The sequence below is a fragment of the Tachyglossus aculeatus genome, chromosome 6, assembly GCF_015852505.1.
Source record: "Tachyglossus aculeatus isolate mTacAcu1 chromosome 6, mTacAcu1.pri, whole genome shotgun sequence".
Taxonomy (NCBI): domain Eukaryota; kingdom Metazoa; phylum Chordata; class Mammalia; order Monotremata; family Tachyglossidae; genus Tachyglossus; species Tachyglossus aculeatus.
Genome location: NC_052071.1, coordinates 36,674,542 through 36,702,370, shown reverse-complemented (window position 1 = coordinate 36,702,370; position 27,829 = coordinate 36,674,542). Strand labels below are relative to the sequence as shown.

The window sequence follows — 27,829 nt, the reverse complement described above, 5'->3', positions numbered from 1 at the left end:
TGCCCGTTCTCTTTTCTGCTGCTGTTGTGGGCCCTGGTGATTCTTTACCTCCTGCTTGACAGCGGGTAGTAAATTTAGGTGACTGGTCTCTGCAGCTACTCTTCTCCACCCCAAGAGGTGGGCTGTAGCTGAAAGACTTTTCCCAGGCCTCAAACTCAGTAGTTGAAGGGGCAGAGGGGAAGCCTGGGGTTGGTGGGGGGCCAGGCCAGCCAAGTCCATGTCCAGATAATAATAATAATGATGGCATTTATTAAGCACTTACTATGTGCAAAGCACTGTTCAGATGAAGCCTGCTGCTAAACAAGCTTGTCACCTTGCCCCCTCCTGCCTTCCTTCACTGCTTTCTTTCCCACTACAACCCAGCCCACACACTTCACTCCTCTAACGCCTACCTACTCACTGTACCTTGTCTGTCGTCTCGCCCCCGACCTCTGGCCCACATCCTGCCACTGGCCTGAAACACCCTCCCTCTTCCTATCCGACAACTACTCTCACCACTTTTGAAACCTTATAATAATAATGATGAGATGGTATTTAAGTGTTTACTATGTGCCAAGCACTGTTCTAAGCACTGGGTTTGATACAGGCTAATCAGGTTGTCCCACGTGGGGCTCACAGTCTTCATCCCCATTTTCCAGATGAGGTGACTGAGGCCCAGAGAAGTGAAGTGACTTGCCCAAAGTCACCCAGCTGATAGGTGGCAGAGCCGGGATAAGAACCCATGACCTCTGACTCCCAAACTGGGGCTCTTTCCACTAAGCCACACTGCTTCTCTCGTCCGAGAGGCCTTCCCTGGCTAAGCCCTCATTTCCTTTTCTCCGAGTCCCTTCTGTATTGCCCTTGTACTTGGATTTGCTCCTTTTTTTCCACCTCTCCCTTAACCCCACAACATACGTATCTGTAATAGATATTAATGTCTATGTCCCCCTCTAGACTGTTGTGGGCAGGGAATGTGTCCACCAACTCTATTATATTGCATTCTCCCATCAATCCCATCAATCAATCGTATTTATTGAGCACTTACTGTGTGCAGAGCACTGTACTGAGCGCTTGGGAAGTACAAGTTGGCAACATATAGAGACAGTCTCTACCCAACAGTGGGCTCACAGTCTAGAAGGGGGAGACAGAGAACAAAACAAAACATATTAACAAAATAAAATAAATACAATAGATATGTACAAGTAAAATAAATAGAGTAATAAATACGTACAGACATATATACATAGAGAAGCAGCATGGCTTAAAGGTTAGAGCACGGGACTGAGAGTCAGAAGGATATGGGTTCTAATCCTAGCTCTGCCACGTGTCTGCTGTGTGACCTTGGGCAAGTCGCATCACTTCTCTGGGCCTCAGTTACCTCATCTGTAAAATGGGGATGAGACTGTGAGCCCCACATGGGACAGGGACTGTGTCCAACGTCATTTGTGCCCAGTGTTAGAACAGTGCTTGGCCGTAAGCGCTTAACAAATACCATCATTATTATCATTTGCTTGAATCCACCCCAGCACTTAGTAACAGTACCTGGCACAGAGTGAGCACTTAACAAACACCACAATTATTATTATTTTCTTTGTGCACAGTAAGCACCCTCAATAAATAGGATAGATTGGTCTGGGGAAAGCAGACCCTCCACCTTCCTTCCCCTGCTCCCCTTGTCAGCTTTTTCTTCATCCCTGTGCCGGGTCCTCGGTGCCAAGTGTGCGAACTGTACCTCTTCCTTTCTCACTCTCCTAGGGCGGTTCCCAGGGGGATGAGTCTGTGAGCGGCTCCCAGAGAACTTCTAACATCTATGCCCGCGAGGCGCTCATAGAGATCGATTACAGTGACTTGTGCGAGGACCTGAAGGTGAGGTGACTCCGGGGTCTGGGTGCTTCAGGGTCAGCCTCTGCATCGGGCCTCAGGCTCAGAGGGCCATCCTCTTGCCCCGGCCTGAAGTCCAGAAGGCTTATGAGGGTGACGCATCCGCCACTATGCAGGGGCCCGGCAGGTTCGCCGGCCAACAGAAAGTTGCTAGACTTCTATTTCCTCGAAATAGTGAGGAGTGTAAGCAGAAGTACCTACATTGATACTGGGAGAGAGGGACAAACTCGAGAGTGAAGCAGAGGCCAACTTCCTGCCGAGCTGCATTTTGGTGTGTTCCCTGTTTCTCGGCTCCCTCGCCTCTCTCTGGGAGAGGAGAAACAAGCCCTCGGCTGTTGCCCTTTTCCCCTCCCACTCCAGATCAGAGTCCAGCTCCTTCCAGAAGATCACACACTCCTGATCTAAAATGGGATTGGCGAAATTCCTCAAGGGGATCAGTTGGTTTTCCAACACTGGAGGTGTCTGGTGGGGTTGAGGAGAACTTATCTCCTTCTGACTTTTCGCTATTCCTCAGCATAGAGTCCTTGGGGAAGAATTCCTAACTGTAAGGCACTGGCTGGGGGGGGAAGCTAGCCAACAGCAGACAACAGCTGTCAGGCCGGATCAGCAGTGAACTCCAGAAGTTCCCGGAGGAGCGACTAGGGCCGGTCAGGGAGTGAGCGCTCTCGGAAAGACCCAGCCTACCATTGTGCAAGCCCAGGTTGCTCACAAAGTAGGGCAGGAGGGAAGGGAGCCTGGGAGGTGGGAAGCCACATCAGTCTGTAATTATCAAGGGGTGGCATTGGCAATAAGGCGAAAGCTACAGCTTTTCTAAAGCACAGCCCCTTTTGGCAGGAGCAGGTGGGGCTTGACTGTGGCAGGGAAGGGGGCCCAGGGGAGGACGTCAGGGCCTGCACTGGCAGGGTCCTGGCTGCCAAGGTCCAGGACAGACTGTTGACGAGGCTGGCGGTTGCAGGATGCCCAGGCGGAGGACGAGATCAAGCAGGAGATGAACACGCTGCAGCAGAAGCTGAATGAGCAGCAGAGCGTGCTGCAGCGCATCGCTGCCCCCAACATGAAGGCCATGGAGAAGCTGGAGAGCGTCCGGGACAAGTTTCAGGAGACTTCAGATGGTGAGAGCCCAGTCCCGCCAGACCATGAGACCGGGAATTCCAGGGAGAAGTCGGTAACACGGTTCCGGGGCGGGGAGGAGGGTGTGGGGCTCTCCAGCATCTAACTGGGTTGCACGAATCGGCCCTGGTGGTGTTTTCCCCGCCTAGGACAAGCCCATCTTCCCTAACCGTGTTGGCCTGGGGCCCAGGGCTCCCGGCGCACCGTGGGTCAACTTTTTTTTCTCCTTTCCGGGCCTCTGCCAACAAGAGCCCCTTTTCCGCCTCGGAGGGGAGGGTGTCATAGAGCGGACACAGAAACCGGAATCTGACCCGTGTCCTCCTGGCAGAATTTGAGGCTGCCCGGAAACGGGCCAAGAAGGCCAAACAGGCATTTGAGCAGATCAAAAAGGAACGCTTCGATCGCTTCAACGCCTGCTTCGAGTCCGTGGCTACCAACATTGACGAGATCTACAAGGCCCTGTCACGCAACAGCAGTGCCCAGGTGGGGAGCGGCCCAACGACCGTACATACTTCAGCCGGGTCCCGCCTCTTCTCTTCTGTCCCATCGTATCTCCGATCCGCGCCCCATCAGAGCCGTGACATCCCTGACCCTGCTCTCCTGTCCCGGCCAGGCATTCCTTGGCCCTGAGAATCCAGAGGAGCCCTACCTGGATGGCATCAACTATAACTGCGTCGCCCCTGGCAAGCGTTTCCGGCCCATGGACAATCTGTCCGGAGGAGAGAAGACAGTGGCTGCCCTGGCCCTGCTCTTTGCCATCCACAGGTAATGGACATTCATCCCGTGGGCAGCCGTGGGAGGTACTGACTGACATGGAAAGGAGTGCCAGTCTTGTTGGCAGAGGGGCAATAGTAGGTAGAGGTCATTTGCGAGAGCACAGAACCGCAGACTTTGCCGTGTGTTTTGGGGGAACTCAGGAGCCCCTTCTCCTGCACAGTGGGACCAGTTTCCCAGGATGTGGTGTGCCAGTTGAGGTAATTTAGCCATCCCTTCGGGACCTCCAGGTCTGGATCCTGGTGGGAAGGGAAGGTGGAGTGAACGGAGAGGACGGCTCTGTCCTGGAACGAAGGGCGCTATGGGGTGGTACCTACCCTGCCTGGCTTCCTCAGTGCTTACCCGGGGTCGCTGCTGGAAAGCGACCAGTCCCCTAAAAGTCCCCTTTTAGACTGTAAGCCCACTGTTGGGTAGGGACTGTCTCTATATGTTGCCAATTTGTACTTCCCAAGCGCTTAGTACAGTGCTCTGCACATAGTAAGCGCTCAATAAATGCGATTGATGATGACTTGGTTCACCAACTCTCTCTTTCCCAGCTACAAACCGGCCCCCTTCTTTGTCCTGGATGAGATTGACGCAGCCCTGGACAACACCAACATTGGGAAGGTGAGTGTGGAGAACTTAGGGGGTAGGAAAAGCAGCTTCTGGTAGAAAATGCAATTGGGGGAGCCCTTCCTCACTGTGCTCTTAGCTGGTGAGGCCCCTGAGAGACAGGGACTGTGTCTAATAATAATAATAATAATAATGACATTTGTTAAATGCTTACTATGTGCTGGCCACTGTTCTGAGCGCTGGGATAGATACAAGGTGATCAGGTTGTCCCACGGGGGGCTCACAGTCTTCATCCTCATTTTACAGATGGGGTAACTGAGGCCCAGAGAAGTGAAGTGACTTGCCCAGAGTTACACAGCAGACAAGTGGCGGAGCTGGGATTTGAACCCATGACCTCTAATTTCCCAGAACTTAGTACAGTACACTACAAGCACTTAACACCGTTACTACTAGCCCTCTAGCCAGAAGAGAGCAGGGAGGAGGGTGAGGCGGATGGGACAAGGCTGGGCTTCTTCAGCCCCTTTTCGTCCCTGAGTGGTCAAGAGAGATTCAAGTGGAGCCCATTCCTTGAGTTTCAGGAGCTGCAGCCACTATGGACTTTAGCCCTGGACTTCAGTCTCGCCCAAACTCCACTAAGTCCCTGGCTGGGTCCTTTTTGCAGGTCGCCAATTATATCAAAGAGCAGTCGACCTGTAACTTCCAGGCCATCGTCATCTCGCTCAAGGAGGAGTTCTACACCAAGGCAGAGAGCCTCATCGGGGTTTACCCAGAGGTAAGGCGCGGCGGGGCGGGTCCGTGGCGTCCGGCTTGATATCCGAGGTACCCAAAAAGCCCAGCTCCCCGGGGATGGAATGGCACAGGCCGGCCTTCTGGGGCCAGAAGGGAACATTACAGGCAGCAGAAGGGTAAGGAGTGGGAAATGAAGGTGCCTACCTGGGATGAGTCAGACTGCAGGACAACTTTCCACACTTTCGGAAACACTCCTACTTTCCCAGAGGTTTAGCCAGCATAACGAGGCCCGGCTAAAGGATACAGCGAAAGGGGGAAAGATCATTTTATTTTGTTAGTATGTTTGGTTTTGTTCTCTGTCTCCCCCTTTTAGACTGTGAGCCCACTGTTGGGTAGGGACTGTGTCTATATGTTGCCAATTTGCACTTCCCAAGCGCTTAGTACAGTGCTCTGCACATAGTAAGCGCTCAATAAATACGATTGATGATGATGATGATGATGATGATGATGAGAGAGATGAGGCGTGGGAGAGAAGAGCCAAACACAAGAGGAAAGGAATGAGGCTGGAGCAGACCTGTGAGTGTGCCTGGTATTACCAGATCCTTTTACCTGCTCCCACTACTCCCATCCTGTGCGTACCCCATTCTCAGAAAGGATGGCAGGAGGAAACAAGTCAGCTGGCTTTTCTCTGGTCTCTGCAGTTTTAGATATACTTCATCATCATCAGTCGTATTTATTGAGCGCTTACTATGTGCAGAGCACTGTACTAGGCGCTTGGGAAGTACAAATTGGCATATACTTGGGGAAACAAGGGCTTCTAACTCCCAATTTAATCTCATGGTTTTTTGGGTTTTTATCCCCCTCTCTCCACTTCCAGCAAGGGGACTGCGTCATCAGCAAGGTCCTGACCTTTGACCTCACTAAGTACCCAGATGCCAACCCCAACCCCAATGAGCAATAGCCTGGCTACCGCCCTCTTCCCCGATCGTCTCCTTCTGGGATTTGTCCGTACCCTCCCCGTCTGCATTCCCAAAGCTGCACCTCCGAATCGCGGGGACCCTGCTCCGAAGCCAATAAGAGATGGGGGTCCTAGAGAGAAAGTGAGCAGTCCGCGGATCCCGCCTCAGTTCCGAGATGGACGGCTGACATCCCTGCCTGTAGATTCCGTTGGAAAACAGTCCCCTTCTCTTGCCACTCTGGCCTGCGGCTTCCACAAGCAATCACGGTAAAGAGAAGGTGCAGCGGGGAGCGGAAACAAGCTCCCTGGAGCCACCCCAACTCCCCATTCCTTCCAACCTTAGACTGCTTGATTGGACTTCCAAGGCCCCATCCCCCTCTCTCCCCCCCAAACCCCCATTTTGTAGAGAATCATGGTATTTATACCCAACTACCAAAATATGAAGATAAAAACTTACCTTTGACTCAAACAAATCACTGGAGCCACAGAGTGTTCTGATTTCTGCAGGGGCACCAGATGGGACCGGTCCCCTTCCCTGCCCCGGGCTTCTCCCGCTAGCCCCGGGTGCCCTCGTGGGTTTGTGTGTGTATCTGAAAAGGAATAAAGATTTGGACATCTCTTTTTTAAGAGGAGTTAGAGCTTAGTTTGATTTCTCCAAGTCAGCAGTGGACAAGGAGTCCCAGAGGAAGAATTGCTGGTCCAGGCTTAACCGGAGACCTAGCAGGCGGCAAAGTTGCGGGGAGGGGGAGCTTTAAGGTGGTCTCTGAGCTTTTGAAACTCTAGTGTGTCCCTCAGTTGTGCTGGGCTTTCCAGTGGGCACTCAAGAATGAAATGCTTGTTGAGGATTGTGGCAGGATGCCAACCCGAACCCTTGGGCCTTAGTACAGTGCTCTGCACACAGTAAACGCTCAATAAATACGATTGATTGATTGAGAGAGAGAGAGAAGGCATGAGCTTGGCTCATCTTCCTCTGCCAGTGCCACTTCCAGGCCACCCTTGGCCCTGGGACTTTAGTGTCAGGGTGCCGATGGAAGACCAAACAACTACAGAGAGCCTGCCTGCCCGGGTGGCTAGGTTTTTCAGAGCTGGAAAAACAGTTTTTCCAAGATCTAAGACTACTGGTCTAGAGAGCCTGGCATTATGGAATTCTGAAGAGTTTGGGAAGAAGGTGGCTCCACAAGACTGGGATGAGACGGTTCTGGCTTTCGGCATTCCAGTTGGAGGCACAGACCAATCGTGGCAGCCACTTTGGGGGAGGCAGCAGGCTCCACCTAGGTGGATGCCAACGGGTTACAAGGGTTGGGCTCTGCTTATGTGAGGCGTTTCAAGCCATCTCTGGGAGTTGGGCATGGCCAGTCACGAGGCTGCAGGGCCTCAAGACAGATTGGGGCTTTGCTGACTGTCAGGTCTTCCTTCTCTGCCCCTAGGACTCCCTCCATCCCAGTTTATGGTGGCCAACTGCAGTCCAGCTCCTTCCTTCCAGCTTCCTCCCCTTCACTGCAGGATCTAATTCATAACTTCCTTGGTTTCTTGCCCAAGGATCTTGAGACAATCAAGAAGACAAAGCAGATGGATCGTGTCCTGACCTCTTCTCTGTCCTTCCCCAATAGTGCATGTGCTCTTTCTCTCTCGCGCGTGCGCTCCCTCCCTCCCTCTCCCTCCATCCATGTAGGTTAAGCAGCTCTTGCACTTGGTTCAGTGCCAAGAGCCCTGTGTTTGACTGTTTGACTGCCCTTCCCTATCTGCTCCTAAATCTACAAAGAGAATTTTCCTCTCCATTTTGCCTGGGATCTGGGCAGATTCTGTCCCACCACTGCTCAAGTGCAACCCAAATGCCAGTGTGTGGATCCCTTAGAGCTAAAGGGTTAAGAGCCCCATCATTCCCTCCCTCTTCCGCAGGGAAGGCAGCTGGGTGCCCTTGGGCTTGGGCAGGTCTCCCTTACCCGGCAGCCAGCCTCGTATGGGTGCCTGCTCTTGACACGGAGACTTTTGGACTCCTCTCTAAGTGGACACCACGTTGGCTGCAAGCCGAAGACTGCAGCCGCTTCACGGGGACTGCCTTCCCTTGCCTTCTGGGGAGCCCTTGATTCAGTGAGGGAGAGGAAAAACGGTGAGCCACTGCTCTGCTTTCCTCTTTCCCCTCCCTAGAGATCCTGGGGCCCCGTGAAACAGCGTGGCTCAGGGCAAAGAGCGCAGGCTTTGGAGGCAGAGGTCATGGGTTCAAATCCCACCTCTGCCACTTGTCAGCTGTGTGACTGTGGGCAAGTCACTTCACTTCTCTGGGCCTCACTTCCCTCATCTGGAAGATGGGGATTAAGACTGTGAGCCCTTGGAACCTCCCCAGCGCTTAGAACAGTGCTTTGCACATCGTAAGCGCTTAATAAACGCCATTATTATTGTGAAACCAAAAAAACAGCACCAACCCAAGGGTTCCATCCTAAGCTCAACCAAGGAAGAGCAATTTTTATCTTCCCTCGGCTTCCACGCCTTTTGACAATTTTTTTAAAAAATGGTATTTGTTGAGCACTCAGTATGCACCAGGCACTGTACTGAGTGCTAAGGTAGATACAAGCTAATCAGGTTGGACATTCCATGTCCCACGTGGGTCTTAATCCCCATTTTAAGATGCGGTAACCGAAGCACAGAGAAGTGAAGCGACTTACCCAAGGTCACGGCAGATGAGTGGCGAAGTCGGGATTAGAATCCAGGTCTCGGGCCCATGTCCCTTCTGGCTAGCCACTGTGAAATGTAGCTGCTTCTCCCAGCCCTGGATGCTCCTAGCTTCCCGGGCCGGTTCTTACTCCGGCTTCAAACAACAAGTCAGTCAATCAGGTGGGTCTTCAGCAGGCGATCAGGTGGCAGGATGACCCAGGCTGATGCCCTGATGGGTTTCGGTCACTATCACTGACCATGGATGCTCACTGGTACCCGTGCCATGGGGATGCCTCAGGGATGCTCAGTGTGGCCTAGTGGAAAGAGCTCAGGACCAGGAGTCCAGAGACATGGGTGCTAGTCCTGGTTGCTGTGTTGATCATGATCAGGGGAAGCAGCATGGCTCGGTGGAAACAGCCCGGGCTTTGGAGTCAGAGGTCATGGGTTCAAATCCCAGCTCCGCCAATTGTCAGCTGTGTGACTTTGGGCAGGTCACTTCACTTCTCTGGGCCTCAGTTCCCTCATCTGTAAAATGGCGGTGAAGACTGTGAGCCTCCCATGGGCCAACCTGATCACCTTGTAACCTCCCCAGCGCTTAGAACAGTGCTTTGCACATAGTAAGTGCTTAATAAATGCCATCATTATTATTATTATTATTATGAGCAAATCACTTAACTCTTCTATGCCTCAATCTCTTCATTTGTAAAATAACGATTATATATCTGTCCTGTCACCCCCATAGACTGTTAGCCCCATGTGGGACAGGGACTTAGTCTCAGTCTGATTGAACTCCCTTCAAGGCCCTATTGAGAGCTCACCTCCTCCAGGAGGCCTTCCCAGACTGAGCCCCTTCCTTCCTCTCCCCCTTGTCCCCCTCTCCACCCCCCCATCTTACCTCCTTCCCTTCCCCACAGCACCTGTATATATGTATATATGTTTGTACATATTTATTACTCTATTTATTTTACTTGTACATATCTATTCTGTTTATTTTATTTTGTTAGTATGTTTGGTTTTGTCTCCCCCTCTTAGACTGTGTGCCCACTGTTGGGTAGGGACTGTCTCTATATGTTGCCAATTTGTACTTCCCAAGCACTTAGTACAGTGCTCTGCACACAGTAAGCGCTCAATAAATATGATTGATGATGAACTGTATCTACCCCAGCACTTGGCACAGAGTAAGCACTTAACAAATACCACTAGTACTATTCTTAAGAAGCATCATGCCTCCTTCTCTAGATCAAGGAAGAGAGAGAGAAAGAGTCTGGAGAGCTCCATCAGCTGACAGAGGAAAAATAATGGAGACCGATGACCAGTGCTAAATTTCCCTAGAAGACCAGAGCCAAGAGCTAAATTGAGCTTCCCAAAACTTCCTGGACTGGATCGGAACTCTCTCCATCCTCTAGTTCAGACTTAAACCCCAACTGGGGCTGAAACGGAATCACACTGGTCTGTGGGGAAGGGGCTGTCACACTGCTGAACTCTGCTACTGGCTGCGCAGCTTCTAGAGATCATGTCAGATTTTTAAGGCCCCTCTGGCCACTCAAAAGCTTGGCCCCTGGGGTTATCCACCTCCTTGACATCATCATCATCAATCGTATTTTTTGAGGGTTTACTGTGTGCAGAGCACTGTACTGAGCGCTTGGGAAGTACAAATTGGCAACATATAGAGACAGTCCCTACCCAACAGTGGGCTCACAGTCTAAAAGGGGGAGACAGAGAACAAAACCAAACATACTAACAAAATAAAATAAACAGAATAGATATGTACAAGTAAAATAAATAAATAGAGTAATAAATATGTACAAACATATATACAGGTGCTGTGGGGAAGGGAAGGAGGTAAGAAGGGGGGGATGGAGATGGGGACAAGGGGGAGAGGAAGGAAGGGGCTCAGTCTGGGAAGGCACATAGTAGAGAAGCAGCGTGGCTCAGTGGAAAGAGCCTGGGTTTTGGAGTCAGAGGTCACGGGTTCAAATCCCAGCTCCGCCGCTTGCCAGCTGTGGGACTTTAGGCAAGTCACTTCACTTCTCTGAGCCTCAGTTACCTCATCTGTAAAATGGGGATTGAGTGTGAGCCCCCCGTGGGACAACCTGATCACCTTGTAACCTCCCCGGCGCTTAGAACAGTGCTTGGCACATAGTAAGCGCTTAACAAGTGCCATCGTTATTATTAAGCACTTAAACACCATTATTATTATCATCGTCATTGTTGTTATTATTAGCCTGGGAAAACCTCCTGGATTTAAGTCAAATCAAAGCCAACCTAGGCCCTCTGAAGGGATTTGCAAATCACTACTCTGTCCATTGCTCTACCCCTGGGACTTGATCCCCTTCAAGAACAGGAAACAGGAGAACTAGACTTCTGATATTTGCGTAAATTCTCCCAAAGTCCCAAACGACTGGTGTCTGTTACTACAGGAAATTGGGTGGTCAAAAATCTCAGTGGTTTAAAGAAAGTTTGGATAAATTCGTAGATGGGTGGTTCACAGTAGGATATTACGGGGAAAGCAAAAGACGATGGGTGGTGAGTTCATTGTGGGCAGGGAATGTGTCTGTTGTTGTATTGTACTCTCCCAAGCGCTTAGTACAGTGCTTCGCACACAGTGAGCGCTCAGTAAATGTGATTCAATGAATGAATGAATGATGTGGGACATAAAGGTGACCAACAAGCTAAATTGCTAATCTCGACACGGTTCCTCCCGTCATAGTTCAGGGCTCCCACCAGTTGTAAAAAATTTGACCCTGCCCTCAAGCTGTACCTTCTCTCCATCATCATCATCAATCGTATTTATTGAGCGCTTACTATGTGCAGAGCACTGTACTAAGCGCTTGGGAAGTACAAATTGGCAACATATACAGTCCCTACTGTAGACAGAGTGATCCAAGCTGCCCTCAGACCTCTAATCTGCCCTCTGGGGATTTCTCCCTGGCCTTCAGACGCTGCCGAATGATTGTGATTTAAGAAACAACTCCCAAGTTACTTTCCCAGAAGAAAGGAAAAGGCAGAAAGGAGGACAGTGAAGCAGGAAAGGGAAGGAAGATGGCAGTTGTAACTGCTAGGTATGGGTACAGGATTCTAAAGGGGTGAAAAGGGTGGCCAAAAGCCAACCCTTTAGTGTTGAAGGACTAAATTCTGCTGCAGAGTCCGGGGCTGGAAGCAGTGTTGCCTGTCATGGGGAGGTGGAATTTCTGCCAAGTGAAGGTAGCATGTGGAATTTCAGAGCCTCTGCCTGTGCTCCTTCCCATTTCCCTGCTTTATTAAGAGGGGACAGGGCTCAGAGCCCCCTTGATGTGTCAGCTCTGTTTAACCCCAGAGGCCGGGGTGGGGTGGTTATGTGATCTGCAAGCTCCTGGAACACATGAGTTGAATGGGTGTGGGTGTGGGAGACTGTAGGTGGGGGATAAGGAACAAGTTTAGCGACAGCATCAGAAGCAGCAACCGAAGCCGCGGCAGTTATTGAACACCGATCCGTGTTCGGGCCCCCGTATTAGGTGCTTGGGAAAATGCAATAGAAATCGAAGACATGATCCCTGTCCTAGAGATCCTAGAAGTTTACAATCCAAAGAGGGAAACAGACAGGCACAGATTGCAAATGTGAAAAGAATATAAATACCACCGTCAAAATCAAAAAAGGCCAATTACATAAATTATTAGGGAGATAGGCTCGGGATTGCTAAGCTGCCTCCTGGAGTGACATAATCAAGAAGTATCTGGGAATGTCTCTAGGAAAAAGTGACTTTTTAGGGGGTCTTTGAAGAGGGAGGAGGGAATTCCACGCAGGAAGAAAGACATGAACTGTGGGTCAAAGGCAGGAAACCCATCAAATCTGCCACCAGGCCAGTCCAGACGCTTGGCACCCTCCAGTTCAACTACTGCATCAGCCTCCTCACAGACCTCCTGGCCTCCAGCCGCTCTCCTCTCCAGTCCACATTTTACTCTGTCGCTGCTCAGATCCGTTTCCTAAAACATCATTCTGTAAGTCTCCCCAGACCACAAAATCTTTCTCTGGGTGCCTATTCTGTGCATTAAGCAGAAACTCCTCACAATCAACTTCAAAGCTCTCTAGTCCTTAGATATCCTCGCCCCTCACTCACTGTATCCGAGCCTACTCAATGTCCCTCATTCTCATCTCTCTGCAAGCTCCTTGAGGGTGTGGATCATGTCAAGTTACTCCATTATTATACTCTTCCAACCTCTTAGTACAGTGCTCTGCACAGAGTAAGTACTCAATAAATACTCTTGATGTACTTGACTGCTTGAATGAATTACGGCTAGAAGGTTAGCTTGGGAGAAACAGAGTGGAAGTTGGGGAATTGTGTTAGAAGAGGTAAGAAAGGGATAAGAAGGAAAGAGAGAAGATTGATAAGAAGGAAAGCTTCAAATCAAATAGGAGTTTTTGTTTAACTAGGAAGAAATGTATAATGGATGGAGGTTTTCAAGGAAGTGTATTCCTTGATGCATATTCTGAACAGCATTTTAAGATGATCCAGGCTACGCTAAGATGTAGGGTAGTCGGAAGAATGGAGAGACTTGTTGCATGGAGACCAGAAATTCAGCCAAGAGATGACCACGAGCCTAAAACCTTGGTGTTATCCTAGACTTCTCTCTTTCATCCAACCCACATATCCAACCCATCACTAAATCCTCTGGGTTCCACCTTCCCAACATCTCTAAATTCCACCCTTTCCTCTCCATCCAAACTGCTACTGTGTTAATCCAAACACTTAATCCTTGATTGCCGTATCAGCCTCCTTGCTGACCTCCCTGCCTCCTGTCTCTCCCCACTCCAATCCATACTTCACCCGGATAATTTCCCTACAAAAACGTTCAGACCGTGTTTTTGCACTCCTAAAGAAACTCCAGTGGATGCCCATCCACCTCTCCATCACATAAAAACTCCTGACCATCGGCTTTAAAGCACTCAATCAGCTTGCCTCCTCCTACCTCCCCTCGCTATTCTCTTACAACCCATCCCACACTTAGCTCCTCTAATGCTAACCTTCTCACTGTACCTCAATCCCGTCTATCTCGCCACCAATCTCTCGCCCACGTCCTGCCTCTGGCCTGGAAAGCCCTCCCTCGTTATGCCTGAAATACAACTCCTCTCCCCACCTTCAGAGTCTTATTGAAGGTACATTTCCTCCAAGAGCTCTTCCCTGACTAAGCCCTCCCTTCCTCTTCTCCTACTCCCTTCTGCATCGCTCTGACTTGCTCCCTTTATTCATCCTCTCTCCCAGCTTCAGAGCACCTCTGTACATATCTGTAATTTATTTGTTTATATCAATGTCTGTCTCCCCCTCTAGACTGTGAGCTCGTGTAGGAAGGGAATGTGTCTGTTTACTGTTAGTATAGCGCTCTGCATGCAGTAAGCGCTCAGTAAATATGACTGACTGAATGAATGAATGACCAGTCCCTGGACCAAGGAGGTGATAGTGTAAGGGTGGAAAGGAGGGGGTGGATCTAGGAATGAAGGGAATTAAGGGAATCTGGGAATTAAGGGACGCAACAGGGAAAGAGTGCAGGCTTGGGAGTCAGAGGTCATGGGTTTGAATTCCAGCTCTGCCACTTAGCTGTGTGACCTTGGGCAAGCCACTTCTCTGTGCCTCAGTTACCTCATCCGTAAAATGGGGACTAAGACTGTGAGCCCCACATGGGACAACCTGATTACCTTGTCCTTGTATCTACCCCAGCGCTTAGAACAGTGCTTTACACATAGTAAGCGCTTAACAAATGCCATCATTATTGTTATTATGAAGCAGAACCAGGAACTGAGGCAGCAGAGAGGGGGTGTCAAACTGAGAAAGCCAGGGTGCTCAGGAATTGTGCAGGGGTAGGGAGAGTTGATTCTAATAATAATAGTAATGATGGTATTTGTTAAGCACTTACTATGTGCCAAGCACTGTTCTAAGCACCGAAGTAGATAGAAGTTTATTAGATTAGAAGCAGTCCCGGTCCCACAAGGGGCTCCCAGCCTTAATCCCCATTTAACAGATGAGGTAACAGAGGCACAGAGAAGTGAAGTGACTTGCCCAAGGTCACACAGCAAGGAAGTGGCAGCTCTAGTCCTCTGGGGAGGAGGTGGCGGCAGTGTGAAGCAACGACTGAAGATGGTTGAAGGGAGTTGGAGAGCGAGTGGGAGGCAGGACTGATTGAATTGGCAGAATGTGGGAAACCTGGGTCGCAGAGGGAAATGTGGGTGGTAGAGTCCGAAGGGATGGACACAAAGTTGGAGGACTGCAGGAAGTCCTAGAAAAGGGCAAGGCTTGTTTCCTGTAAGAAGGACCAGATGGTCGTGGGAAGGAGCCAGATCTTGGGTAGGTGGAGAAGTAAGGACGGTGGAGAGAGACTCTGCCCCGCTTAGGTGAGCCCCCGCAGGGCAGGATCTCAGCCCCTCTCCAGACACAACTTTGGTTCCACTTAAGAACTGTATGCTCATTTGTACAAATAGACTGTTCTCAACCCCTTTCCATTTTATGTGCAAATACCCCTAAAGATGATGTGACCATTATGGACATATCTATACTCATTCAGTACAAATCATTCTGTCTCTTATAAGGCAGCAAATCTTGATTTTTTTTCATCCTCCCAATATAGTCTATCCCTATTTGGATGTAGGTGCAAGGCATGCTTGGAAGTTGAACGTCTCCATTTTTTTTTTTGGGGGGGGTACTTGTTAAGCACTTAACTATGTGCCTAGAGTTGTACTAAGAGCTTGGGTGATAGAAGAGCATCAGGTCGGACACTGTTACTGTCTCACATGGGGCTCCCAGGGTGGACAGTAGATATTCAGGGTCTGAAAAATCCCAGGGACATCTGGGACCTGACTTTCAAGAGGTGGCCAATGACTCCACCTGGATATGCTAGTCCAAGGGAGGCTGGTGGATCAGAGCAGAAAGCCTTAACCTGCTTTACCATCCCGAGATTTGGCATGGACGGGAGGAACGGGGGACCCCCGATTTGCTCCCAATCACAGGAGTCTCTCAGGCCCCCCCTGCAAACCCTCACCTGGGTTGCTTCACCCGAGAGCTGGGGGTGAGAACGAACCGAATTGCCACCAGTGGTTGCCCCAAATAGCCAGAAGGCTTCCTGCAAGGTTGGAAACCTGGGTGGCAAAGCAGTAGAGGTGGAAGAAGCGGGAGCCCCAGGGGGCCTAGTTTTGAATCCCAGCCCTGCCCATGGAGCAGTTTTCTCCTCATCCCAAGGAGGAAGAAGGATGTGCCGGTTCTCAGGGCTCCTTGACGCTTTCTGCTCCAGTCCACCTCCCTCAAGGTGATGGGGCAGCCCACCCACCAGGAAGAACTGAAGGTGGAAGGACAGCTCTCTAGGAGAAGGGGCTGGGCCGAAAGGTTCGTTTTCCTGCGGGTTTGAGATGGGGCTAGAAGCTGTGCCCTGGGAAGGGAGGAGGGAGTCCCCTCAACTCCACGCCCAAAGGGTTAAAATCCTCCTCTGCATCGGAGTTATTTGTAACCCATCACCATGGTAACGAGTTGGCAACCAGCAGCGCTGTGAGCTCCTGTTTGGGGGCGGGGTGGGTGGGGGAGGAGGAAGGGGAGGAAGTGTGGTTTTGCCACTGGACTGCAAGCACTACTTTCCAGGGCTCAACCAAAATGTCCAGACCCAGGGAGCCCCGTCCTGGGAATAGCCCGAAGGAAAGGAAAACGAGCATCTCCCAGAGGGAGAGAGCAATTCCTACTGGGGGCGCGGGGACGTGCCCTTTTAGGACAGGGGCTGAAGAGGAAGTGGGGCTTTGAACAGGGAGTAGATCTATTTCTTTCCCTTGTAACTGTGAAGAATGCACCTTTTCACATGTGGGCCTGGATGTTTTTCCTTTACATGCAGAAGCGTGCGTGGTCCCCCATCGCCCCCTCTACTCCTGTTCATGGATGCAGTCAGTGGTGTGCCTGAATGGAGCCCCCGCGCCCCGGAGGATTAAATCTCCCTCACACATATGTGCCTGACTCATATACAGCGTGAGTCATATATTCATGTGTGGTTCAAATTCTACCCCAAAACATGAGCGCAGACTGAGAAGCTCCTGCAAGATCGCACAATACATACGGGGCCCAATCAGATCCCCTCGCTCCCCTACGCGGTCCTCCTCTGAAGCCCCTCATCCCCCTCCCGGGTGTGGGAGAGGAGCCCAATCTGCCTCCACATTTCTCCAGGTCTCATCACGGAGCACACACTTTTCCTTGCATCTCCCTGCCACCTAGCTGGGCACAGGACTCCGCTCCAACACACCCACCCACCCATCTTCCTGAATTCAGCTCTGCCTCCGCCCATATGCCCATTGGGAGCACAGAGCTAGTCTGACATATATATATATCGTGGTAGTTAAGCACTCACTGGGTGCCAAGCACTGTACTAAGCACTGGGGTGGCCACAAGATAATCAGGTCAGACACAATCCCTATCATTCATTCCTTCAATCGTACTTATTGAGCGCTTACTGTGTGCGCAGCACTGTACTAAGTGCTTGGGAAATCCAAGTTGGCAATATTTAGAGATGGTCGCTACCCAACAGTGGGCTCACGGTCTAGAAGGGGGAGACAGACAACAACAACAAAAAACATATTAACGAAATAAAATAAATAGTAAATATGTACAAGTAAAATAGAGTAATAAATCTGTACAAACATATATACAGGGGCTGCGGGGAGGGGAAGGAGGTAAGGCGGGGGAGATGGGGAGGGGGAGAGGAAGGAGGGGGCTCAGTGTGGGAAGGCCTCCTGGAGGAGGTGAGCTCTCAGGAGGGCTTTGAAGGGAGGAAGAGAGCTAGCTTGGTGGATGTGAGGAGGGAGGGCATTCCGGGCCAGGGGGAGGACGTGGGCCGGGGGTTGATGGCGGGACAGGCGAGAACGAGGCACGATGAGGAGGTGAGCGGCAGAGGAGCGGAGGGTGCGGGCTGGGCTGGAGAAGGAATCCCACATGCTCTACCATGCCCACAGATTTGCCTGCGGGACTACAGCCCCCAGCTGTCAGAGGACAAGCCGTTCCCCCATTCCCCCAATCTGTAATATATTTTAATGTCTATCTCCCCCTCTAGACTCTAAGCTTCTTGTGGGCAGGGATCGTAGCTACCAACCTTCATACTGTACTCTCCCAGGTGCTTGGTACAGTGCTCTGCACACAGTAAGCACTCAGTAAATACCATGGATTGATTGACTGAGCGCTTGCTACTATTAAAAAGGAGGATGAACTCTCTTTTGAGTTCTCCCTGGAGCCTGTGCTGTCCCGCCAGGACAATGAGCGTAGTTGTTGGCAAAAGGCAACACTGTGCCGTCCTGTTCTGGGAGTGGGGTGGGGGCGGACCAGCGACAAGGCCGCAGTAATTAACCTGATTCCGCATGGGCGTTTCCGGCATGGGATGAAACATATCGCTCGACTCGGCTGACAAGCCCCACACGGACCCAGAAAGTTCAATTCTATTGCAGCTAGGCAGTCAGGTGGCCAAGGCCCTACTGAGAGCTCACCTCCTCCAGGAGGCCTTCCCAGACTGAGCCCCTTCCTTCCTCTCCCCCTCGTCCCCCTCTCCATCCCCCCTTCCCTTCCCCACAGCACCTGTATATATGTATATATGTTTGTACAGATTTATTACTCTATTTATTTATTTATTTTACTTGTACATATCTATTCTATCTATTTTATTTGGTTAGTATGTTTGGTTTTGTTCTCTGTCTCCCCCTTTTAGACTGGGAGCCCACTGTTGGGTAGGGACTGTCTCTATATGTTGCCAACTTGTACTTCCCAAGCGCTTAGTACAGTGCTCTGCACACAGTAAGCACTCAATAAATATGATTGATTGATTGACTGATTGATGATAGCTACCAGCCTCCAGGTGACATTGATATATAGCCCCCTCCTTCCTCTCCCCCGCGTCCCCCTCTCCATCCCCCCCATCTTACCTCCTTCCCATCCCCACAGCGCCTGTATATATGTATGTATGTTTGTACATATTTATTACTCCATTTATTTATTTATTTATTTATTTATTTTACTTGTACATATCTATTCTATTTATTTTATTTTGTTTCTATGTTTGGTTTTGTTCTCTGTCTCCCCCTTTTAGACTGTGAGCCCACTGTTGGGTAGGGCCTGTCTCTATATGTTGCCAACTTGTACTTCCCAAGCGCTTAGTACAGTGCTCTGCACACAGTAAGCGCTCAATAAATACGATTGATGATGATGATCTGCTGCCCCTGGCAGCAACAGGATGGCAGCAGGGGTGCTGAATGCTGCAATGCTGGAGAGGGCAGAGTCATGACAGTATTTTGTGTGAGTATTTCTGTGGGAGTGTATTTTTTTGCTGGCACTTAGTACAGTGCCTCGCACATAGGAAGCGCTTAACAACTACCGTTACTATTATTCCTTATTTATTTTTGGAAATTTTATTGATTTGTATTGACGTCTGTCTCCCACCCGCCCCCGTACTGTAAGCTCACTGTGGGCAGGGAATGTCTCTGTTGTTGTACTGTAATAATAATAATAATAATGGCATTTATTAAGCGCTTGCTGTGTGCAAAGCACTGTTCTAAGCGCTGAACTTTCCCAAGCACTTAGTATAGTGCTCTATAACGCTCAATAAATATAACGGAATTAATGAATGAAATGAATATTTGCTGTACCTCCATCTCACCTACCTTCCCGCTGATATCTCGCCCACGTACTGCCCCTGGCCTGGAGCACCCTCCCTCTTCATATCCGACATACAATTACTCTCGCTACCTTCAAAGTCTTTATTGAAGGCACATCTCCAAGAGGTCTTCCCCAGCTAGGCCCTCATTTCCCACTCCCACTCCCTTCTGCTTTGATTCCTTTATTCACCTCTCCCTCAGCCCCACAGCAGTTATACACACATATCTGTAATTTATTTATTTCTATTAATGTCTGTTTCCCCATTTAGACTGAAAGCTCATTGTGATCAGGGAGTACGTCTACCAACTCTGTTATACTGTACTCTTCCAAGAGCTTAGTACAGTGCTACGTAAATACAGTTGATTGATTTGTTTATCGACGCATGTGTGTGTGTGTGTGTGTGTGTGTATGTGTGTGTGTTTTGCCTTCCCATCAGCTCAGCAGCCCCTCATCATCTTTTCCTTATCTCCCACCTTTCCAGCCCCACTTTTCCTCATCTCCCACTCCCTTCTGCATCGCCCTGACTTGCTCCCTTTGCTCTCTGCCATCTCCCCGCCCCGCCCCGCAACACTTATGTGTATATTACTGCATCAGCCTCCTCTCTGATCTCCCATCTCCTGTCTCTCCCCACCTCAGTCTATACTTCACTCTGCTGCCCGGATTATCTTTGTACAGAAACGCTCTGGGCATGTCACTCCCCTCCTCAAAAATCTCCAGTGGTTGCCTGTCAACCTACGAATCAAGCAAAAACTCCTCACTCTCGGCTTCAAGGCTGTCCATCACCTCGCCCCCTCCTACTTCACCTCCCTTCTCTCCTTCTACAGCCCAGTCCACACACTCCGTTCCTCTGCCACTAACCTCCTCATTGTGCCTCGTTCTCACCTGTCCCGCCATCGACCGCCGGGTCCACGTCCTCCCCCTGGCCCGGAATGCCCTCCCTCCACACATCCGCCAAGCTAGCTCTCTTCCTCCCTTCAAAGCCCTACTGAGAGTTCACCTCCTCTAGGAAGCCTTCCCAGACTGAGCCCCCTTTTTCCTCTCCTCCTCCCCATCCCCCCAGCCCTACCTCCTTCCCCTCCCCGCAGCACATGTATATATTTGTACAGATTTATTACTCTATTTATTTTCCTTGTACATATTTACTACTCTATTTATTTTGTTAATGATGTGCATATAGCTATAATTATATTTATTCTGACAGTTTTGACACCTGTCTACATGTTTTGCTGTCTGTCTCCCCCTCCTAGATTGTGAGCCCGTTGTTGGGTAGTGACCGTCTCTATATGTTGCCGACTTGTACTTCCCAAGCGCTTAGTGCAGTGCTCTGCACACAGTAAGCGCTCAATAAATACGACTGAATATCTGTAATCTTATTTATTTGTATTAGTCTGTCTCCCCGCCTCTAGACTGTGAGCTCATTGTGGGCGGGGAATGTCACTGTTTATTGTACTTTCCCAAGCGCTTAGTACAGTGCTCTGCACACAGTAAGCACTTAATATGATTGAGTGAATGATGAATGAGTGAATTCATTCATTCATTCAATCGCATTTATTGAGCGCTTACTGTGTGCAGAGCACTGTACTAAGCGCTTGGGAAGTACAAGTTGGCAACATGGATCTCCTTCCCTTATTCCTCTTTTTTCAGTTCCCATAAGGGCAACCTCAGACGATCTTTATGATGCCAACATATCCTACTGCTTGCACAGCTGTAACACAATATCATCATAGGCAATGTTTCCTGGACATCTTCATTCATTCATTCATTCATTCATTCAATCGTATTTATTGAGCGCTTACTGTGTGCAGAGCACTGGACTAAGCGCTTGGGAAGTACAAGTTGGCAACATATAGAGACGGTCCCTACCCAACAGTGGGCCCACAGTCTAGAAGGGGGAGACAGAGAACAAAAACAAAACATATTAACAAAATAAAATAAATAGAATAAACATGTACAAATGAAATGAATAGAGTAATAACTATGTACAAACATATATACAGGTGCTGTGGGGAGGGGAAGGAGGTAAGGCGGGACAATGAATGTGGGACAACTTGATTACTTTGTACCCCCTTAGTGCTTAAAACAGTGCTTGGCACATAGTAGGCACTTAACAAATGCCATCATCATCATCATCATTATTATTATTATTATCATTGTCTTCCCTTCGGGCGCTCAACGGATGAGCCCATCACAGGGGAGTCTTCCCATCATTGTCAACGTGGCTACCCCAAGAGTCAACGAGGCTACCCCAAGAGTCAACGAGGCTATCGAGAAGCAGCGTGGCTCAGTGGAAAGAGCCCAGGCTTTGGAATCAGAGGTCATGGGTTGGAATCCCGGCTCCGCCACATGTCTGCTGTGTGACCTTGGGCAAGTCACTTAACTTCTCTGAGCCTCAGTTACCTCATCTGTAAAATGGGGATTAAGACTGTGAACCCTACATGGGACAACCTGATCACTTTGTATCCCCCCCCCCAGCGCTTAGAACAGTGCTTTGCACTTAGTAAGCGCTTAACAAATGCCAACATTATTATTATTATTATTATTATTATAATCCCCACAGCCATCCTTCCACCAAACACCCGGACAACGTAGCTCTGAGAGCCCAACCTGCACCTCACAAACGGATCACCTCTGCCCCACCACCGTCTTGGAGAAAGACACTGACAGGGCCATCTTGGAGGGAAGCCGCATGATGGCCATCTTTGAGAACGGCCAGGCTGCCACCGTCTCCCGAGAGCTCAGAATGGTCCCAATCGTTGGAGGGTCCTATACGACTCCTTGAGGAGACATCTTATCTCACATATAGTCTGAAGCCAGCCCTGCTTCCAACCTGGCTTTCCTGTGTGAAACTCGAATAACGGCAGAAATCCCTGGGGTAGAGTCCATTGGCAGCAGCAGACGTGATCGAAGGAGTAATGTTAGGAATAGTTGTTGGGTTGGCGGTGATGGAGGGTGAGCAGCACTGGTTACATGTACCTGCTGCTGCTGCTTTTGATAGCAATCAATCAATCAATCGTATTTATTGAGCGCTTACTGTGTGCAGAGCACTGTACTAAGTGCTTGGGAAGTACAAGTTGGCAACATCTAGAGACAGTCCCAGCAAGAACCCTCAGCAGAGCAACATTTTTTTTAACTCTGCTGGGCTTCTGGCTGCTCCTTTTACTCCACCCACCATTGCTCTAACTCTCACTACAACCCTGGTTCAAGATGGAACTTGGGGGAATCTGGCAAACTTTACAATTATTATCATAATCTTCATCATCATCGTCGTATTTTTAACTGCTTACTATGTGTCAAGCACTGTTCTAGGCCCTGGGGTGGACACAAGTTAATCAGGTTGGACCCAATCGCCGACCACATGGGCTCACAGTCTAAGTAAGAAGGGGGAGCAGGTATTTAATTCCCATTTTACAGTTGAGGACGCTGAAGCACAGAGAAGTTAAATTACTTTCCCAAGGTCACACAGCAAGAACTTGGCAGTCAGAATTAGAATCCAGGTCCTCTACAGGACCATGCTCTTTCCACTAGATCAAGCTGCTTCTCAGGGGGTTGGTGGGGTAGTGACAAGAATTTGGTACTGTTCTACCTAATTCAGTACTTGTGATCATTTTACCCATGGGAAAAAGTTCCAATTGTTTCTCAGATCAATCAATCAATCGTATTTATTGAGCGCTTACTGTGTGCAGAGCACTGTACTAAGTGCTTGGGAAGTACAAGTTGGCAACATATAGAGACAGTACCTACCCAACAGTGGGCTCACAGTCTAGAAGAGCTCAAGGACCTCGGTTCAAATTCCATCTCTGCCACTTGTCTGCTGTGTGACCTTGGGCAAGTCACTTCGCTTCTCTGTGCCTCACTTACCTCATCTGTAAAATGGGGATTAAGACCGTGAGCCCCATGTGGAGCACGGACTGTGTCCAACCTGATTAGCTTGTATCTACCCCAGCGTGGAGAAGCAGCGTGGCTCAGTGGAAGGAGCCTGGGCTTTGGAGTCAGAGGTCGTGGGTTTGAATCCCAGCTCTGCCAATTGTCAGCTGTGTGACTTTGGGCAAGTCACTTGATTTCTCTGTGCCTCAGTTACCTTGTCTGTAAAATGGGGATTAAGACTGTGAGCCCCACGTGGGACAACCTGATCACCTTGTAACCTCCCCCAGTGCTTGGAACAGTGCTTTGCACATAGTAAGCACTTAATAAATGCCATTATTATTATTATTATAGCACTTAGAACACTGCTTGACACATTGTAAGCACTTAATACTATATAATAATAATAATAATGATGGTATTTGTTTAGCACTTACTATATTCAAAGCACTGTTCTAAGCGCTGGGGGGGATACAAGATGATCCAGTTGTCCCATGTGGGGCTCACAGTCTTCATTCCCATTTTACAGATGAGGTAACTGAGGCCCAGTGACTTGTCCAAGGTCACACAGCAGACAAGAGGCAGTGCTGGGATTAGAACCCACAACCTCTGACTCCCAAGCCTGGGATCTTTTCACTAAGCCACGATACTTCTATTATTATTGTTACTTAAGGACAGAAGACCCTGTGAAAGGGCAAATCTTCCTCTTTCAAGCCTTCCTGTCTTTCCAAAATCAGAGGAAGCTGAATTAAACAGAACTCCTGGCTACGATGCATAACCTCTGGGTTCTTTTTCCCCTGGGCTGGGGTTCAGGAGTCTGCTTAATAATAATGGCATTTATTAAGCACTTACTATGTGCAAAGCACTGTTCTAAGCGCTGGGGAGATTACAGGGTGATCTGGTTGTCCCACGTGGGGCTCACAGTCTTAAACCCCATTTTCCAGATGAGGTAACTGAGGCCCAGAGAAGTGAAGTGACTTGCCCAAGGTCACACAGCTGACAAGCGGTGGGGCCAGGGTTTGAACCCATGACCTCTGACCCCAAAGCCTGGCCTCTTTCCACTGAGCCACGCTGCTTCTAATGCTTGCCAGCCATATTCTGTCTCTTGCCCAACACGAGCACTAATTTGATATAAACGCTGGCTTCTGAGAACTAACCTCCCCGTCTCTCTTGATTTAATTAACATAACATGTTTTTCCTGGCGCTTAAAAAAAATTATGATTCAGTCTCGGCTCTTCAAAAAGAGGGAATCTTTCGGTCTCTCAACTTGCCTTTTTCCTTCTTCTCCGCCCAAAAGTCACCCTTCCACAACTCCCCATCCCTGGTGCTCCCATCTGGAACGGGATGTCGGCCCCCAAGAGGGCCTAGTCCTTCTCCAAGTTGGTGATCATAGGTGATAATTTTGAACAATATGGTTTTAGCGGAGATAGCAGGGCTGAAACGGGGGGAAATTTGGACTTTAGTGTGCCAGGCCGTCCCTGTTCCTCCATCCAGACTTGATTGATTGATTAAGCGCTTACTGTGTGCAAAGCACCGTTCTAAGCGCTGGGGAGGTTACAAGGCGATCAGGTTGTCCCACGGGGGGGTCTCACAGTCTTCATCCCCATTTTACAGATGAGGGAACTGAGGCCCAGAGAATCAATCAATCGTACTTATTGAGCGCTTACTGTGTGCAGAGCACCGTACTAAGCGCTTGGGAAGTACAAGTTGGCACTTCAGAGAAGTGACTTGCCCAAAGTCACACAGCTGACAATTGGTAGAGTCGGAATTCGAACCCATGACCTCTGACTCCAAAGCCCGGGCTCTTTCCACTGAGCTACCAGATGCATGAATGAATGAATACAGATTTTTTTACTCTATTTATTCTACTAGTACATATTTACTATTCCATTTATTTTATATTGTTAATGTGTTGTGTTTTGTGGTCTGTCTCCCCTTCTAGACTGTGAGCCCGCTGTTGGGTAGGGACCGTCTCTAGATGTTGCCAACTTGGACTTCCCAAGCGCTTAGTACAGTGCTCCGCACATAGTAAGCGCTCAATAAATACGATTGAATGAATGAATGAATGAATCCAGACACCCCACAGGGCTGTGGGGAGCCGCCAAAGGCTCTCCTCACCCGACAGCCTTCGGTCCCCAAGTTAGGCCAAGGCCGAATTAGGGTGCGCCATATTGTCACCTCCTCGTGCCATAGTGGCACCCTCCTTCCCCGCCTGGAATAGCCAATCGGCGGCGTGCATTACGATGACTCATCGGTCGCCGGGCAGATTCTTCCCCTGAAAGGGCATTGCGCCTGCGCGCCTCTTCGCTCCTCCCTCCCCCCCACTTCCCGGCATCCTTCGCGCCGCTCCCGCCAATGGTCGAAGCGCGTGCCCCTGAGGGGACGAGGGAAATGGCGGGGAAACGAGCTCGAAGCCTGAGAAAGAAGGCCGAAGGGGAACTGAAAAGAGGAGGAAGGGAGAGACGATTTGGGCAGAAAAGATGGGAAAGGAAAGAGGAGGTGGAACAAGGAAGGGAAAGAGAGGGAGAGAAATAATAATAATAATAATAAAGGCATTTATTAAGCGCTTACTATGTGCCAAGCAAAATGGAGATGAGGATGAGGAGACTTGATAGCCTGAGATTCCACAAGGTTGAGGCTTCTTCTCTAAGGAGACCAAGAGAAGCCTCAGTGAGTTTTATTTTTTTAATCAGTGTTGCTAAACCGTATGTCAAAGATACCCTAAGATTTTTTGGTATTTAATTGTATTCATACAAATACGATTGAATTCATTCATTCATTGTCATATTTATTGGCGCTGACTGTGGGCAGGGCACTGTACCAAGCGCTTGGGAAATACCTGTATATATGTTTGCACGTATTTATTACTCTATTTTACTTGTACATATTCATTCATTCATTCATTCATTGTCATATTTATTGAGCGCTGACTGTGTGCAGGGCACTGTACCAAGCACTTGGGAAATGCCTTTATATATGTTTGTACGTATTTATTACTCTATTTATTTTACTTGGACATAGCTATTCTATTTATTTTATTTTGTTAATATGTTTTGTTTTGTTGTCCGTCTCCCCCTTCTAGACTGTGAACCCGCTGTTGGGTAGGGACCGTCTCTATATGTTGCCAACTTGTACTTCCCAAGCGCTTAGTACAGTGCTCTGCACACAGTAAGCGCTCAATAAATACGATTGATGATGATGATGATTCATTCATTGTCATATTTATTGAGTGCTGACTGTGTGCAGGGCACTGTACCAAGCACTTGGGAAATACCTGTATATATGTTTGTACGTATTTATTACTCTATTTATTTTACTTGTACATAGCTATTCTATTTATTTTATTTTGTTAGTATGTTTTGTTGTCCGTCTCCCCCTTCTAGACTGTGAACCTGCTGTTGGGTAGGGACCGTCTCTAGATGTTGCCAAATTGGACTTCCCAAGCGCTTAGTACAGTGCTCGGCACACAGTAAGTGCTCAATAAATACGATTGAATGAATGAATTGTATTCTTACGAATACAATATAATTCAATACAATTGAATTCATTCATTCATTCATTGTCATATTTATTGAGCACTTACTGTGTGCAGGGCACTGTACCAAGCGCTTGGGAAATACCTGTATATATGTTTGTACGTATTTATTACTCTATTTATTTATTTATTTTACTTGGACATAGCTATTCTATTTATTTTATTTTGTTAATATGTTTTGTTTTGTTCTCTGTCTCCCCCTTCTAGACTGTGAGCCCACTGTTCGGTAGGGACCGTTTCTATATGTTGCCAACTTGGACTTCCCAAGCGCTTAGTACAGTGCTCTGCACATAGTAAGCGCTCAATAAATACGATTGATGATGATGATGATTTTATTTTGTTAATATGTTTTGTTTTGTTGTCCGTCTCCCCCTTCTAGACTGTGAACCCGCTGTTGGGTAGGGACCGTCTCTATATGTTGCCAACTTGGACTTCCCAAGCGCTTAGTACAGTGCTCTGCACACAGTAAGCGCTCAATAAATACGATTGAATGAATGAATTGTATTCATACGAATACAATGTAATTCAATACGATTGAATTCATTCATTCATTCATTGTCATATTTATTGAGCGCTTACTGTGTGCAGGGCACTGTACCAAGCGCTTGGGAAATACCTGTATATATGTTTGTACATATTTATTACTCTATTTTACTTGGACATAGCTATTCTACTTATTTTATTTTGTTAATATGTTTTGTTTTGTTCTCTGTCTCCCCCTTCTAGACTGTGAGCCCACTGTTCAGTAGGGACCATCTCTATATGTTGCCAACTTGTACTTCCCAAGCGCTTAGTACAGTGCTCTGCACACAGTAAGTGCTCAATAAATACGATTGATTGATTGGGAAGTCCAAGTTGGCAACATATGGAGATGGTCCCTACCCAACAGCAGGTTCACAGTCTTGAAGAATTGTATTAGGTGTTGTACAGAACATAAAGCATGATTTTTGTCCCCTGGGAGTTTCATCCTAAAGTATGCCACTTAAACCCAACTTACTTTCCTTTTTATAGATGTTGTTTCACTTTTTGCTTTTTTTAAGGTTTTTTTTTTTTTTACTTTGTTGGAGATGGTGTGGATTGCATAAGAAGAGATGGTTCACAGAGTTAATTAGGAAAGATGGGGATCTTTATTCACCATTGCCATCTAAATAGGCTTCCGAA

At 48.7% G+C, this 27,829-nt stretch overlaps 1 protein-coding gene across 1 annotated transcript in view; it reads left to right on the top strand.

The window, feature by feature from the left end:
- The window catches only part of SMC1A (structural maintenance of chromosomes 1A), a 30,435-nt gene extending 23,979 nt beyond the window's left edge, over window positions 1-6,456 (top strand). Inside the window, exons 19-25 of the mRNA XM_038747835.1 lie at window positions 1,735-1,845; window positions 2,816-2,972; window positions 3,299-3,453; window positions 3,584-3,735; window positions 4,281-4,350; window positions 4,958-5,068; window positions 5,903-6,456. Coding sequence (XP_038603763.1) covers window positions 1,735-1,845; window positions 2,816-2,972; window positions 3,299-3,453; window positions 3,584-3,735; window positions 4,281-4,350; window positions 4,958-5,068; window positions 5,903-5,986 — 840 coding nt within the window. The 3' untranslated portion in view covers window positions 5,987-6,456. The remainder of the gene's footprint in view (window positions 1-1,734; window positions 1,846-2,815; window positions 2,973-3,298; window positions 3,454-3,583; window positions 3,736-4,280; window positions 4,351-4,957; window positions 5,069-5,902) is intronic.
- Window positions 6,457-27,829: the final 21,373 nt, after the last annotated feature.